Below are 17,142 nucleotides of genomic sequence, written 5' to 3'. Positions count from 1 at the left end.
AGGGTAGAAAGCAAAAGAATATGAAGTCACCTGCCTGTATAATTTTTTTTCTTCTTTTTTTTTTTGAAACGGAGTCTGGCTCTGTCGCCCAGGCAGGAGGGCAGTGGCGCAATCTCGGCTCACTGCAGGCTCTACCTCCCGAGTTCACGCCATTCTTCTGCCTCAGCCTCCCAAGTAGCTGGGACTGCAGACGCCCGCCATCACGCCCAGCTAATTTTCTATTTTTAGTAGAGACGGGGTTTCACCATGTTAGTCAGGATGGTCTCGATCTCCTGACCTTGTAATCCTCCTGCCTTGGCCTCCCATAGTGCTGGGATTACAGGCATGAGCCACTGTGCCTGGCTGTAATTTTTAAGGTAACTCATCAAACCATTTTGAGAGTATGGAGAAGGGAATATGTTATTAAAATGTTAAGTATGTTATTCCTAAAGACTATTTCAGGATCTGGAAAATTGAAAATACCTACAGTAAAACCTTAACAATTTAGACCAAATGCAGAAAGGATTATTTAAATCAGTGTAACATTTACATTGATTTTTTTTAAAGCAGGTTTTTCCAAGTGCATACTAAGTAACAAACTGTATATGTAACAAAATAATGTTGGCATGTAGAAAGGTCTTTGAGGTCTTTTTTAATGAGTATGTAAGAATTTAAAATTAAAGCATTTGAGTATTAAGCACCTTAATAGTTGTTTAAATACTTCATTGCATGAAATTTAACAGATGTTTCTAAAGTACTTATAGGCCAGGCACCGTGGCTTACATCTGGAATCCCAGCAGTTTGGGAGGCCCAGGCAGGCAGATCGCGTAAGGTCAGGAGTTCAAGACCAGCCTGGCCAACATGGTGAAACCCCGTCTCTACTAAAAATACAAAAATTAGCCAGGCGTGGTGGTACGCGCCTGTAATCCCAGGTACTCGGGAGGCTGAGACAGGGGAATCGCATAAACCGGGGATGTGGAGGTTGCAGTGAGCCGAGATCATGCCACTGCACTCTATCCTGGGCAACAGAGTGAGACTCCATCTCAAAACAAAACAAAAATAATGGAGTACTTATAGAGAACTTCTGTTGCTCTTCAAATAAATCTGAATACACCATTCCTGAGCAAACCTTTATTTTTCTAGATTAGAAATAAACAGAGCTGTAATTTATTTGCAATCTAATGATTTAGTGGTATCTGAGTTTGATGAGGTTTTCTCTGTAGTTTTATGCTTTGAATCTTTATGTTCTGACTGTTAACAGATATCTCAGAAAGAAATTATGCCAATGAAATACTCCTGTTGTGTTTTTTACCAAACAGTTACCGGTATATAGATCAAAAATGCCTACTGTCATCAGCGAATGTATAGATTTTGACTTGCATTATTTTATAGGCCAAATGAAGACTAAGCACGTCATAGTAATGTTTTGAATGCCTGATATAGATACTAAATACTGTGTTTTTAATATTTGGGCAGTAAGTGTTCTATATTTACTGACATTTTATTGTAGTTACTTAATGGTTTTTACCCTGAGTCAGCTTCTATTCTAAGAAAGTATATGTGAAAATAAAGGTTAGCCATCAAATAGAAGTTGAAATGTGAAATTTGGACATTTGTGAATTTTGACGTTCAGGTTTATCTTTTTCTGCATTGGGAAAAACGTTTTTTCTTTTTAATTTTAGCAAAAAATCCCAGAAGTGGGATGAAATGAACATCTTGGCGACGTATCATCCAGCAGACAAAGACTATGGTTTAATGAAAATAGATGAACCAAGCACTCCTTACCATAGGTAATGTCACATCGATATCATTCCTCTTGTGACTTACTTCCATTTTACATTTAATATGAACTTCTGGATAACAGCTTATTTGAATTTGTTTTATTGTAGATTAGCGTATTTGTATTTGTTTTATTGTAGATTTGTTACTGGAGCACTGGTGAATTCAGTAACCTAACTGCAATTTGTTTAGTAATTGCATAAGTGATGTCTAACTTTAAAATTATGGAACCCATTCTTTACATTATAATGATAGTAGTAAATGTTTATTTGTTGCACCTCAGTGGTTGCTAGCTACTAATAGTGCACATATTAGTTTTAACTTCCATGAAAGGAAGATGAGATAGGGGCTTGTTTGCTTCCCAAGTAGAAATCTGGGGTTTACTCAGTCTCTTTGCAGAGAAGCATAACTGCATGGATGGTAACTCGTTTTTAACCCACTGAAAGATAGGTGGTCATTATTACTGTTTATGTCTTTATTTTTTAACTTAATGTAATACTGTTGTTCAGATATTACATGTAATTTTTGGCAATTTCAAGTCTCAGAATTTTCTAAACGAATTGTGAAATTACATTATGCAGCAGTAACGAGTATGAAGACAAAAATAATGCAATAAGCATTATGAGAAGATGAAGATTCTAAATAAGTATAGATACCTAATTAAGGTAATACCTTGGGCCGGGCGCTGTGGCTCATGCCTGTAATCCCAGCACTTTGGGAGGCCGAAGCGGGCGGATCACCTGAGGTCAGGTGTTCGAGACCAGCCTGGCCAACATGTGAAACCCCATCTCTACTGAAAAAAAAAATACAAAAATTAGCTGGGCTTGGTGGCGGGCGCCTGTAATCCCAGCTACTCGGGAGGCTAAGGCAGGAGAATTGCTTGAACCCTGGAGGCGGGGGTTGCAGTGAGCCAAGATCGCGCCATTGCACTCTAGCCTGGGCAACAAGAGCAAAACACTGTCTCAAAAAAAAAAAAAAAAAGATAATACCTTGGCTGGGCATGGTGACTCATGCCTGTACTCCCAGCACTTTGAGATTACAGAGGCAGAGGTGGGAATATTGCTTCAGGCCAGGAGATCAAGATCAGCCTAAGCAACATAGTAAGACTCTTTCTGTCTACAAAAAAAAGAAAAAAGTTATGCCCTACCTACCTTGTATTGAAAAAAATAAAAGATTTCCAAGATTAAAATATTTTGTCATTGAATTAAGACAGCATAAATCCAGAAGTTACCATTAAAATAGAGTTAACTGCAGTTTCCATTTGTTCTGTAATGAAAGAAGAAAGAGTTAAGAACTACTGTATTTTAAGTCAGTGGGTGAAGACTTTGGAAGATAATTTGAAATAATCTGTTACTAACAAAAACAGTAAAAATAAAAAACATGAAGATATTAAAGATTGTGATGAGCGTAAAAAGAAATAATGAAATAGGTACAGATGCTGAACTCAATACTAATGAAATCTGAGTGAAAAAATACACATTTTTATGGTATATATGTATATACCATGAAATATATATAAAAAGGAACAAAATAATGGCATTCACAGCAACCTGGATGGAGTTGGAGACCATTATTCTAAGTGAAGTAACCCAGGAATGGAAAACCAGACCTCATATGTTCTCACTTATAAGTGGGAGCTAAGCTATGAGGACACGAAGGCATAAGAATGATACAGTGGACTTTGGGGATGGGGTGGGAGGGGTGAAGCGGGGAGAGGGATAAAAGATTACACATTGGGTACAGTGTACATTGCTCGGGTGATGGGTGCACCAGAATCTCAGAAGTCACCACTGAGGAACTTACCCATGTAACCAAACACTACTTATTTCCCAAAAACCTATTGAAATAAAAATAGAGGGGAGGAAAAACAATAAAATTACAATTAGTTAAAAAAAAATACGCATGTTAAAAAGAGGTTTATATTCTTATTTTTCTCCTAAATTGCAGGTATATACTTTAAAAATCTTCCAAAAAAAAAATAAAGATACAAGATCTCGCTATGTTACCCAGTGCAGTGACTATTAACGGGCACAGTCATAGCACACTACAGCCTGGAACTCCCGACTCAAGTGATCCTCCCTCCTCCGCCTCCCAAGTAGCTGACTGTGGGCACACACCAGCGTGCCTGACTTCTAAAACGTGTTAAAACCTTTATTGTGCCAGAATCCAAAATCAGAGTGTTCTTTCTTTTTATTAAATGTAGTGGCCGTCCTCACTTGTGTTAGTTGGGGATAAGTATCCTAAGAGAATTAAGATCAGACATGATTTTAAAAAATAGTTGATGCCAGCTGCAGTGGCTCAACATAATCTCAGCACTTTGGGAGCCTGAAGCAGGAGGATCACTTAGCCTCCCAAAGAACTCTTTTTTCTCCACCCAGGTTGGAGAGCAGTGGCACAATCTCGGCTCACTGCAATCTCTGTGTCTCAGGTTCAAGAGATTCTCGTGCCTCAGCCTCCCAAGTAGCTGGGATTACAGGCACCCACTACCACGCCCAGCTAATTTTTATATTTTTAGTATTGACAGGGTTTCACCATGTTAGCCAAGCTGGTCTCGAACTCCTGACCTCAAGTGATCCACCTGCCTCAGCCTCTCAAAGTGCTGGGATTACAGGCATGAGCCACCACACCCTTCCCCAAAGAACTCTTGCCCAGGAGTTCAAGACCAACCTGGGCAACAGAGTGAGACTCTTACCTCCACAAAAAAATTTTAAAAATTTGGCTAGGCACAGCAGTGCATGCCTGTAATCCCAGCACTTTGGGAGGCCGAGGCAGGGTCAGGAGTTCAAGACCAGCCTGGCCAACATGGTGAAACCTTGTTTCTACTGAAAATACATAACAATTTCCAGGTGTGGTGGTGGGCGCCTGTAATCCCAACTACTCGGGAGGCTGAGGCAGGACAATCACTTGAACGTGGAAGGCAGAGGTTGCAGTGAGCTGAGATCGTGCCATTGCACTCCAGCCTGGGCAACCAGAGCGAAACTCTGTCTCAAATAAAATAAGTAAAATTATCCAGAGGTAGTGGTGTGTACTTGTAGTCCCAGCTACCTAGGAGGCTGAGGCAGGAGGATTGTTTGAGCCCAGGAGGTTGAAGCTGCAGTTAGCCATGATCACATCATTGCACTCCAACCTGGATGACAGAGGGAGACCTTGTCTCCAAAGAAAAAGAAAAAAAGATTTTCAAAATAGCTATGGCCATTATTTTTTGACTTTTTATAAATATAATTTGAATGGTAGATATTTGCCATTCAAATAACCAGAGAAGTTATTTGGTCCCTAAGTAATTGAGGCTGTGTGTATGCAGAGATACCTCTGTCCTGCTTTTATCAGTTCATCGCTCAGTTTTATCATTTCTTTCCATGACTTTTTTTTTCTTTTTGAGAGTTTTATTTGACCAGCCATGGTAGCTCACCCTTGTAATCCCAGCACTTTAGGAGGCTGAGGTGGGAGGTTTGCTTGAGCTCAGGAATTGGAGATGAGCCTGGGCAACATAGACCCTGTCTCTACAAAAAATAAAAAGAATTATGCCAGGAATGGTAGCACATGCCTGGAGTCCCAGCTACACAAGAGGTTTAGGTGGGAGTATCACTTGAGCCCGAGAAGTCGAGGTTGTAGTGAGCCATGATGGTGCCACTGCACTCCTGGGTGATAGAGTGAGACCCTGTCTCAAAAAAAAAAAAGTTTTATTTAACTGAAGATACTTTTTATAGAAACATCATGTCTTATTACCTAAGAATCTTACAGTTAGTATACAAGAAGTTATTGCTTCTATATACATGTATATATATAAACATAATTCAGTAAATTTTACAACTAGAATTTTCTATACAACAATTCTATGAATTAACAAAATGTTTATTTTACCCTATTCTGCTTAATTAAACTCAATAATACAGATCAGTTTATTTCAACTTCCCTTAGAAAAAAAGAGCATCATCTAAACTGTAGGACTTGTCACCTTCATTAACCAGGAAATGTATAAACTGGCAGTATTTTATAAATAGCGGAGTTCTGCTTTATATACTTCCCAGTGGCTTAAGAATTAAGGATGCCCATTTTTGCACTGAAGTGTGGAGCAAATTTTTCATTAGAGGGTAGAGTGAGAAAGCTAAATCACTTGTAAACTTCTAGAACTAGGTCTTTGGGATATAATTTTGTTATTTCACTCAGTCTTGTATCTGCATAGATCTTTTGTTTCTATCTTAAGATTGATGTAGAAATGCATGTTCTAAAACCAGACAGTGAGTTACTTTGCATTACTTGTTCCTTCCCACTGGATGAAATAATTGGAACTTTGTAGTGTTTTTTTTTTTCCCAGATCATTTATGTTTTCAGTACAGTTGTTCCTCATTATCCATGGGGGTTTCAGGACCTCCCTCAGATACCAAAATCCTCAGTCAAGTCTCTGATATAAAATGGCATTGTAGATGTATATAATTATGCACATCCTCCTTTATATTTTAAATCATCTCTATGTTATTTATATTACCTAATAAAATGTAAATACTATGCAAATAGTTGTTACTGTACCATTTAGGGAATAATGATAAGAAAAAAGTCTACATGTTTAGTACAGATGAAATTTTTGTTTTCTCCAGCTATTTTCAATCCACAGTTGGTTGAATTTATGGATGTGGATCCTATGGATATCGCAGGCAGACTGTATTTGTTATTTTTTTTCAATCATTTGGAGTCTTTTCTTGATTGGGTGCTATACTTTTAAGTATTTGTATTGAATAGGAACTATATAAAGTTAAACCTCAAAGATAACAACAGAGCTTTAAATACATTGATATGTTAAGTAGGTTGATAGAATTGGTTTTCTACCTTGTTTTTGTGGCTGAAAATTTATGTTTCAGGTATTAATTACAATATGCTTGTCATACTAGTATGATGGGTGATGATGAAGATGCGTGTAGTGACACTGAGACCACTGAAGCCATGGCGCCAGACATCTTAGCCAAGAAGTAAGTACTAATGACTGGAGCACAGTTTCACTTCGGCTGTTTTTAATTATGCAGAGTTAAAAGCATTCTACATTGCTTTTCCTGTATAAGCAGAAAGAAAAGGCTGTTTATCAACTTTTTTATGCCAACTTTTTTTCCCTTTTTTTCCCCTTTTTTCACCTTCTGAGTCACCAACTTTTATCGTCTTGTCTCTTGATTAAAATCAAGGTATGTAGGTGGCAGGAAGACCAGCGTACCTGAACTTGGGATACTGAAATGTGTCACCTCCCTGTGGATGTTTTTATTTTTATTTTTTGAGACAGAGTCTCGCCCTGTCACTCAGGGTGGAGTGCAGTGGTGTGATCTCAACTCACTGCAACCTCCACCTCCCAAGTTCAAGCAGTTCTCATGCCTCAGCCTCCCCAGTAGTAGCTGGGGTTACAGGGACATGCCACCATGCCTGGCTACTTTTTGTATTTTTAGTAGAGACGGGGTTTTGCCATATTGGCCAGGCTGGTCTCGAACCCTTGATCTTAAGAGATCCACCGGCCTAGCCTCCCAAAGTTCTGGGATTACAGGGGTGAACCACCATGCCTGGCCCCTGCCTCCTGTTTTTAAAGGTAGCAGTGAGAAAGGCAAACGTAAGTTAATTCATGAAAGCACTCTTCCTTTACTGCTTATTGATTTCTAACACCCATTCCACTGTTCTTGTTGCTTACTCGTTTCTATGCCCATTTCTACTCTTTTTATTCCTTTTTTTTTTTTTTTTGAGACAGGGCCTTGTTCTGTCACTCAGGCTGGAGTGCAGAGGCGCAATCACAGCTCATTGCAACCTCAAACTCCTGGGTTTAGCCAGTCCAACCACCTCGGCCTTCCGAGCAGCTAGGACCACAGGCGTGTACCATCATGCCCAGCCCATTTCTGCTCTCTTGCTTTTTATTTTCCTCATCAGGTTATAGCTAGCACATAATGATCTTCAGATGTTTTTGTAAGAATGAACAGTTGAATAAGGCTCTTAAATAATACCAAAACATCACTGTTAATGTCTTTTTATGTGATGGTTGCATAGGTTAGCTGCTGCTGAAGGCTTGGAGCCAAAGTATCGGATTCAGGAACAAGAAAGCAGTGGAGAGGAGGATAGTGACCTCTCACCTGAAGAACGAGGTAGTTTATTTCCTTTACTGCTTGCAGCATGATGCTAGTACTTTTTGCCAAGATAAATCCATTATTTGGAAGATGAGCAAATGGTTTTCATTTTGGGGACACAGAGTGGGGGAAAATGAAAGCAACATCTTTAAAATTCAGATACTACTTGTGTGTTTTGTTGTGTAACAGTTTTTTACCCCTGATTTCAAGAATATGGGGAAGTATTACCATCTTTAAAGTAATTATAAGTATTATTTTCTTTGTACTTTTTAGTGCAGAGTAGATACTCAGTGAATACTTTTTAAATTAATGCTTTTCAAGTCATTGAGTGTTTGGATGGTCTTCAAGTGGATAGCTGGAAGAGCTGATTTCCCAATTGCATATGTTTTTTCTGTCGTTAGACAGTGGTGCAGCTTCACAAATGAACCAACGTGATGCAGAGTGAAGGTCTGTATTAGGTCCCATCAATCAAAAGGAGCAGGAGCGTCACAGGAAAGGAGATGGAGACAGCCCTCCCCTTCACAGGGATGGAAGAGGGTCTTGTAGGACATTCAGCACATACACAGTTAAGGCATTGCTGCCTGCTCATGCTTTTCTGTTTCTACAAGTAAAAGTGGTTACCTATGGAGGCTGGGAGAAAAGGAATGTGTCTTATCTTCTTGCATTTTATACTTTTTGATTCATGTGAATGTATAATCTTCTCAAGAATTAAAAAATTGTATATAGTTTATTTGCAACTATTTTTAAAGGAAAATCCAAGCCTTCGGGTAGAGGGGAAAGATACAAGAAAAGCACATACTCACAAAAAAGAGGAAGAAGGAAAATACAGTAGAAACCTACCTCAAGTGTTGCAGCGTAGGGACTACCTATCCTGGGAAGAAACTGAGAAACTTTAGAACGAAGTCTCTGGATCTTTGTCGTATAGCTGCTAAGGTATCATTTGCTAGTCTTTCCTGTCATCTTCAGAATATAGCCTGTTCAACAGAGCTATGGTGGTCTGAGCCTAATATTTGTACGAGAGAAATTTTACATGTAGCATATTCTCAAGTTGTATTATATCTCTTCAACTTTGAGTGACTTCCAATTTATATTCCCAAAATATACCCCAAAAGATCCTTGAGAAGTATTTCAAATAGAAATAGTTTCTGGAGTTTGTTTCCTCGTTACTCTTTAAAAACATGATCTATTGAGAATAAGGAATTTTTTGTTAATGTATACTGTCGGTTTTAATTGAGGGATCTTTTTCTCAAGTTGTAATTCCACGAGTCAACCGGCAGGGGGAGCCATTTGACTAATTATAATTTCATTAATTCATGTTCCACTGGTGGTGTTGTTACTGAATTATATAGATGTTACATGGCTGAAAAATTTTTGTCTATTGACAGTAGACAGCTTAGGGAGAAAATTGTAACTCACAGCATAGCAATTAAGATTATTGTCTATGGAGACAAACCTAAGTTTGTGCTCCAGGTATGCTACTTGGCTAATTTGCATAATTTCTCTGAGCCTCGGTTTTCTCATTTCTAAATTGGGAGCTGTAAAAATATTTTGGTGACTATTAAATGAGTTAAAACAGTTAAAGCACTTAGCACTGATCTTGGCATATTGTGAGGACTCACTAAATGTTAACTTTTAACAACTTCAGATATTCCCCCATAAAAAGTAAAAGTAGGTATAAAAAGAATAATTCACTTGTTGTGTTCATATAAATAGTCTACCTTAACCTTTTTAAATGTTAGTTATGACTTAATAAAGAATCATGATGGCCGGGCGCGGTGGCTCACGCCTGTAATCCCAGCACTTTGGGAGTCTGAGGCAGGAGGATCTCTTGAGGCCAGGAGTTTGAGACCAGCCTGGCCAACATGGCGAAACCTCACCTCTATTAAAACTACAAAAATTAGCCGGGTGTGGTGTTGTGCGCCTCTAATCCCAGCTACTCGGTAGGCTGGGGCACAAGAATCGCTTGAACCTGGGAGGTGGAGGTTGTAGTGAACTGGTATCATGCCACTGCACTCCAGCCTGGGTGACAGAGTGAGACTTTATGTTAAATAAACAAATAATCATGATGCACAGTTTGAAAAACACTGGCTCATACTGAGAAAATAATAGAACAAATGCACAATATATTATATATATATGTCTTACAAACATTGAAAATTGCTGATGTACCTTCACAAAATAAAAACAAACCAAAAGAAACATTGAAAACATAAAGGGGGGAAATCAGAAATCTTTAACCAAGAATAGGGAATTAAATTATAACTCAACTTGTAATGATTTAAAAACTATATAAATCATTATGTCCATGGCAGAATGTTTACTGTATGTTCATATACTTTATTGTCTAAACTGGGTAATTATTAGTTTTTTTTTTTTTTTTTTTTTTTGGAGACAGAGTCCTGCTCTGTTGCCCAGGCTGGAGAGCAGTGGCGTGATCTCTGCTCATTGCAACCTCTGTCTCCCGGGTTCAAGTGATCCTCCTGCCTCAGCCTCCTGAGTAGCTGGGATTACAGATGCGTGCCACTGTGCCCAGCAAATTTTTGTATTTTTAGTAGAGACAAGGTTTCACCGTGTTAGTCAGGATGGTCTTGAACTCCTGACCTCGTGATCTGCCTGCCTTGGCCTCCCAAAGTGCTGGGATTGCAGGCATGAACCACTGCGCTCGGCCTTTAGTATAAGTTTTAAAAATATAAGTATAGATATTGATAAAAACTTAGGGAATTAAGAAAGTACTGGCCAGGTGCGGTGGCTCACACCTGTAATCCTAGCGCTTTGGGAGGTCAAGGCAGGTGGATCACTTGAGGTCAGGAGTTCAAGACCAGCCTGACCTACATGGTGAAACCCCATCTCTGGTAAAAAACAAACAAAGAGAAAGTACTTTGGAGGCCAGGTGTGGCGGCATGCACCTGTAGTTCCAGCTGCTTGGGAGGCTGAGGTGGGAGGACTGCTTGAGCCTAGAAGTTGGAAGCCAACCTGGGCAATAGTGAGATCTCATCTCTAAAAATTAAAATTTTTAAAAAAGAAGAAAGTACTTTAAATACCTTTATTGAGGGATGTCTCTGCTTTTTAAAAAATAATTTTTGAGCTAGGGTCTCGCTTGTCAACCCAGGCTGGAGTGCAATGGCATAGTTGCGACTAACTGCAGTCTCAGCCTTCTAAGCTCAGCCAATCCTTCCAGCTCAACCTTCCCAGTAGCTGGGACCACAGTCGTGTACCACCACACCCAGCTAATTTTTTAAAATTTTTTTGTAGAGATAGGGTCTTGCCTTGTTGCACAGGCTGGAACTCCTGGGATTACAGGCATGAGCCCCAGCATCCAGCCTCTGTGCTTTTTTGACATTGAAATATTTTAATGAAATTTTTAATAAAACAATGGTGAAGCTGGGCATGGTGGCTCATGCCTGTAATCCCAGCACTTTGGGAGGCCAAGGCAGGTGGATCACCTGAGGTCAGGAGTTCAAGACCAGCCTGGCCAACATGGTGAAACCCCATCTCTACTAAAACACAAAAATTAGCCAGGGGTGGTGGCGCATGCCTGTGATCCCAGCTACTCGGGAGGCTGAGGCAGGAGAATCACTTAAACCCAGGAGGCTAAGGTTGCAGTGAGCCAAGATCGCGCCATTGCACTCCAGCCTGGGCAATGAGTGAAACTCCATCGAGAAAAAAAGAAAAAAAACAACGGCGAATGATTTTAAATAGCTGGCAATTTTATATTGGCCCCCCCTTTTCTGTTGTTGCTTTTTTTTTTTTTTTTTAATTTTCTGATCTAAGGAAGTTAAAAACCTTAAAATGATGTATTCATAAATAGTTCCTCTTTAAAGAGCAACTATTAATAAAATGTGATCAGTTGTGTTGAATTGCTGCCAGCTTTATGTTTCTATGGTGAAGACTAGAATGAAAGAATAATTTGGAGTCACTTCATCATTACTTTATAACAGGTTTTTCTTAAAATTACTCTGAAAATGAGGTTATGTTTTTAGCCAGCAATGTCTTAAATCATGACACTTTCTTAACAGATAAGAATTGTTTTAAAAGATTTTTTCTTAATTATAATAATAGAAGATAATAAAATATTAAAACTACTTCATTGTTCCTTGACTCAGAGTTAACCACTGTTAATTGCTGAGTCTTATTTTTCTCTCTGTGTGTGTATGTGACAGGCATTGTACATAATAAATATAGTATATGGTGTTGTAACTCGTTTTTTTTTCCACCATTTAACTCTTTCTGGATGATTTTCCCATAGCTTTAATCTTCCTTTACAAATACAATTTCTAATGGCTGGATATATTCCTGTTTTTCCATCGAGATGAATGCCAGATAGTAAATATTTTAAATTTTGCAGGTCCAGTGGTCTCTATTACGAACTACTCAACTCTGCCATTGAACACAAAAGCAACCTTAAGCATGACAAAAACAAATGAGCATGACTGTTTCAATAAAATTTTATTTATAAAACAGGTGTGGGCCAATCCTTGAGATCAAACTTCCTAAGTTTACATTTTTCATCTTATAGAAAAAAAGCGACAATTTGAAATGAAAAGGAAGCTTCACTACAATGAAGGACTCAATATCAAACTAGCTAGACAATTAATTTCAAAAGACCTACATGATGATGAAGATGAAGAAATGTTAGAGACTGCAGATGGAGAAAGCATGAATACGGAAGAATCAAATCAAGGTTAGATGTTTGGAAAATGTCACTGAGACTTTTGTGATGCTCTGTGTCTAAGATCATAGACTTTATTTTGCTTTAAACTTGTGAAAAAACAAAATTTTGCTGAGATTCACTTTATTATACCAAATACTTCTAAAATTTTAACCCCCATGGCCAATTTCAGAATAATAAAGTTTTTATACCCAGAGTTGATTTGATTTTAGACCATATGTTTTATTATATGGCTTTCTTATGGTTTACTTGCCTTTAGGCCAGGATGTTTGTCTTCATATTAGGCTATATTTTGTTTTGAATGTTTTAGGTCATGTTGTATTTGTCATAACGATCTAACGTTTAAAATTTTTTAAATGAAGCATGTTTTTAGTATGGAATATTTGTTTTTACATCCCTTTAGGTACAAAATATGTCATATCTTTCTAATGTGGATTCTTTTGACTATTGGATTCACAGTTATTTAACTGTTTTTGGTTTTGTTTTTATTTTTTCAGTCTTAGACACCCAGCCCCTGCAGCCTAGCAACTCCTAATCTGTCCTAGGAAATAGGCTTTAGTTAACTTTTATGAACCGTCATTCTGGTATTTAATGAAGGTGAATCTTCTGCACCACTAATGAAAATTTTTGTGCCCACTATCTACTCCTTGTACTTACAAACTTCATACTTTTCAGTGGAGGTGTAACATTTTATTTGTGGTGCCCAGAGTGGTTAAGTCTTAGGAAATTAAATTATTATTATATTACCATTTTGGTAAGCATTGTATGAAATATGAATAATTCTATGATACAGCCTGATGAGTCACTGTCTCATAGTGTCAGGGTCACAATAGTTTTTGTTATTCCATAATATGCTTCAGCCTTTTAGTCTATTTCATATAGCCTTTCATTTCCATTATATACTCCATCGTCTGTTTAACTGATGTTAATTTGAGCAAATTTCATCTTAAGTAGTAGCTGTTGTATGTTTCTATTATCCATTTTCATTTTTATTTTATTTTTTGTTACAGAGGTAGGGTTTTTTGTTTAACGCCATTTCTTTGGAAAAATAACTATGGCATTTTGTCTGTCTCTGCTTATAAGATACTACATTTCACACATTTAGTACATAAATATATTTTTTTGTTTAAGTTTAATGGAGGATTAAAATTTTGTATTAGCTCAGTGCCTGATTTTTCTTAACTGGAGATGAAGTACACCTTGCAAAGGAGTATATCCTGCTTAGCACTACAAAACCCACAAGAATAGGATAAGACTTAGGAAAATAAGTACCTTATTTATCCCCTACCCTTTTTGGGCCCTTAACATTTTACCAGCTTTTAAGATCTCTCTATAGAACCCATTAGTTTTTGGGCAATGTCAGTCTCCTCCCTTCCCCCCTTCTTCCCCCATTCACACAATTCATTGGAGAAAAATGACATGTTTGGACTCTTAGGCGATATTTCATACCTTTGAGGTAATAAATATATATCTTTTTATAGCTCTGGACACTTGAGTTGTCGTAAACTCTTACCTTTCCAACTGTGATTTACAAAAACGTTCAATCTGAAACCTGTTTATCAGAAAGTAGACACTTCTGTTCTTTAGACTATTTAGGGGAGTATATAGATTCTTCTATTTCAGTCTAAATCAGCCTACATGAAATACACCTTATTTGTTTTTAAAATTTTTATATTTGCTTATCACGCATGCCAGTAGAAGGGAACTTTAGCTGGGGTTGACAAAATATAACAATTTATGTTGACTTTTTCTTTTATCTTTGCAGGATCTACTCCAAGTGACCAACAGCAAAACAAATTACGAAGTTCATAGAAGAGATTTGTTCAACACTGCAATTGTTTGTTAGATATAAACCCTGTGACTGTAATACATTGCTTCTTGCTCTCCACAATTCATGACTTAAGTACCAAAATGCATACCAGTTATTATATATTGCCAAGAATTAAATGATAAACTTAGAGACTGATTAGACTGAAAATGCCTAATTGATATATATATTCTTGTGCCTAGTACTTTACCACAAATACAGTGTAATATCATCAGTCCAAAACTGCATTACTTTTGTAAAAACACTGGTTAATTTGTATAAGATATATAGCTTTTTATGCTTTAGAAGTTAAACAGTATCTTTGCGGGGGGGGGACTAATTTATTTTCATCACTCTTAACTGTGGTGGTAGCTCTTATAAAGTTTGTCGATCTGTTTTGTTCTTTAAATCAAAAGCCAATTGAACAACAGGATATATAGACTGATAAATATTCAGGCTGAATAGTATTTTAACACTCGTCTTCAACTTGATTTATCTGTTTAATTGAAAAGAATTATAAGAGTTACTGTCGCATTTTCTGGCCTACTACCTTTAAAATTCCTGTTGAGTTTCTTTGTATTTACAAGGAAAGGACTGAACTTTTTCTCATCAAAACTAGCTTTTTTCCCCACAAATAAATTATCAGGTTAAACTTTCACCAATGTCTGCTCTGTTTTTTGTTTTTTGGGTTTCTTTCTTTCTTTTTTTTTTTTTTTTTAACGTTTTTGGTACACTGGGCAGACTTCAGAGCAGTTTTTTAAAAAATAAATATTCTAATGTAGCTATCTCACCATTCCCTTTAAATACCGGTCTTAACCTCCTGCTTTTATTTCCTACTCCTTTCTACACATACGCACACAGTCCTTTACCTTTTATTTCCTACTCCTTTCCACACACACGCACACAATCCTTTACCTTTTATTTCCTAGAGTCCTTTCCACACACACGCACACAATCCTTTACCTTTTAAAGGTCATTAAGATTGTCACGACATTAGGGACTTTGTCACTCTTCTGTTGTTTGCTGCAATGTTGAAATTCTTACTTTGACCATCGATGCCTATGAATTCTTCTAAACGTGAAGAAAATAGATTGAGTAGCAGCAGCACTATAGGCAGGAAATAACAGTTTAACTGCTGAATTTCTATACCTCTCTGATTTACAGCTTACTAATTAAATTGCTATTATTAGTTTGGCTTAATTAGACTTAAGAAAACAACTGAGGGGTTGTTTGTTTTTTGAGGTTTTTTTTTTTTTGCATGAGAATTGTATGTAACCAGTGACATGATTATTCCTGAATGTACAGACAGAAGTAAGCCTGGACATTGTTTAATTTAAAAACTTTAAATAGTCCCTGCTTTAAGGGAATACGATAATGTATACTATGACAAATGTACTTTATTCTTCTAACACAGTAAGAATTATGTGGAATTTTTTCCTTAAACAAAGTGCAGGAAAGCCCTGTGTGTCTTGGTTTAGTGATGGTTTCATTTCTAGCCATACAATTGATGGATTGTATACAATTTTTGTTAGTACCAAAATAATCTGTTATATGAACAGAACAGACTTCTAAAATAATGTCTGTATTTTATATATATATATGTATATATATGCATATATATGAAGGCTTTTATTGAACAGCTTATCTTCCACTTGCAGGTTTATGGAAATACCAGTGTTTCAAAATAAAAAGTGGGAGAATTCTTTGCTGTTAGAGGAATATGGTTATTATTTTGATTTTTTAAATGACATATAATCAAAGTACTGCTGAACTATAAGTGCAGTATTCTACTAAACATTTCAGCTAGTAATACCACTGATTTAGAAACAAAACTGTTTATCTCTGCTTTCTGAATTTGGAATGTTGGGATTACCTGTTTAAATCTGTCTTGGGGGATTAGAGATTCAGTCTGTATAAGTGCACATATATTCATGCACCCTCTGATTTTGGTTTTCTTGTTTCTGAGTTCTTAGAAAGTATCCACATACTCTTTTTTTTTGTAGAAGTAGCTGTTGTAGAGTGAAGGAAAGGATAAGACTTTAAACGGTTGATTCTTTTTGTGTTTTCTACCAACTATTTTTTGAAATTTAAATCACAAGCGAACTCGTTTTCTGGTTTTTAGAAAGTAGATGATTTCAGAGGAGTAAGACATGCCAAGCAGCATTGCCCAGTGGGGTTTTAGGTTGTCAGGTGCAGCTGAGAAAAGGTATGTTCAAGTCATAAGTAGCTAATTGATAGGGTATGAACTAGTCAAAATATGAACCATTATGATTCAAGTTAGATTTTCCTCTGGAGAGACAGATCTGAATGTTCAGTTCTAGCCAAGGTAGATTTTACTTTCAGCTTTTTGATCAGTATCACTTTCTGTGCTTAACTCTTTGGTGTTACGTTGTCCATTTTCATTTGTCTAAAATTCTGCAGAGAAGACTAAAATTTGACATAATGGTATACATGGATTGTTAAAGGTAGCTTTCAGTTGAAGATTAAAGCAAGATGCCATTTTCCCCATGACTTTCATTTTGTTTACATTTTTTTCCCTTTAAGTTAGTATACACTACACATACTGTAATAAAATACAATAATATGACAATTGCGTGTGTGTGGATTTTGTTTTATCGTTACTTAACTCTCTCAAGACCATAATCCATTGACCAAGTGTTCTGGATACCAGGAGTGGATCATGGATTACGTTGTGGCAGAGTAGTTTTTTTAGTCGTCGTGGCATTGTGCTCAGTCCCTTACATCTAATCCTCAAAACCGCCACACAAAGCAAGCATTCTTATCTACACTTTGTAAGTGAGGAAAATGCTCTTGGTCAC

General features: G+C 37.2%; 1 protein-coding gene and 1 pseudogene across 2 annotated transcripts in view; both read left to right on the top strand.

Moving 5' to 3' along the window:
- The window catches only part of PPP1R2 (protein phosphatase 1 regulatory inhibitor subunit 2), a 28,753-nt gene extending 11,840 nt beyond the window's left edge, over nt 1-16,913 (top strand). Inside the window, exons 2-6 of one of the 2 annotated variants that reach the window (XM_031663907.1) lie at nt 1,662-1,769; nt 6,645-6,722; nt 7,771-7,865; nt 12,364-12,528; nt 14,282-16,913. In XM_031663907.1, the coding sequence (XP_031519767.1) occupies nt 1,662-1,769; nt 6,645-6,722; nt 7,771-7,865; nt 12,364-12,528; nt 14,282-14,328 (493 nt within the window). In that variant the 3' untranslated portion in view covers nt 14,329-16,913. Of the gene's footprint in view, nt 1-1,661; nt 1,770-6,644; nt 6,723-7,770; nt 7,869-12,363; nt 12,529-14,281 lie in introns of both variants that reach the window. The other variant, XM_031663906.1, reaches the window with a different exon arrangement.
- LOC116274027 lies at nt 8,331-8,443 on the top strand (annotated as a pseudogene).
- Nucleotides 16,914-17,142: the final 229 nt, after the last annotated feature.

This window comes from Papio anubis, chromosome 2 (genome assembly GCF_008728515.1).
Source record: "Papio anubis isolate 15944 chromosome 2, Panubis1.0, whole genome shotgun sequence".
In the NCBI taxonomy this organism is placed as follows: Eukaryota; Metazoa; Chordata; class Mammalia; order Primates; family Cercopithecidae; genus Papio; species Papio anubis.
This window is presented reverse-complemented; position numbering and strand designations above follow the sequence as displayed.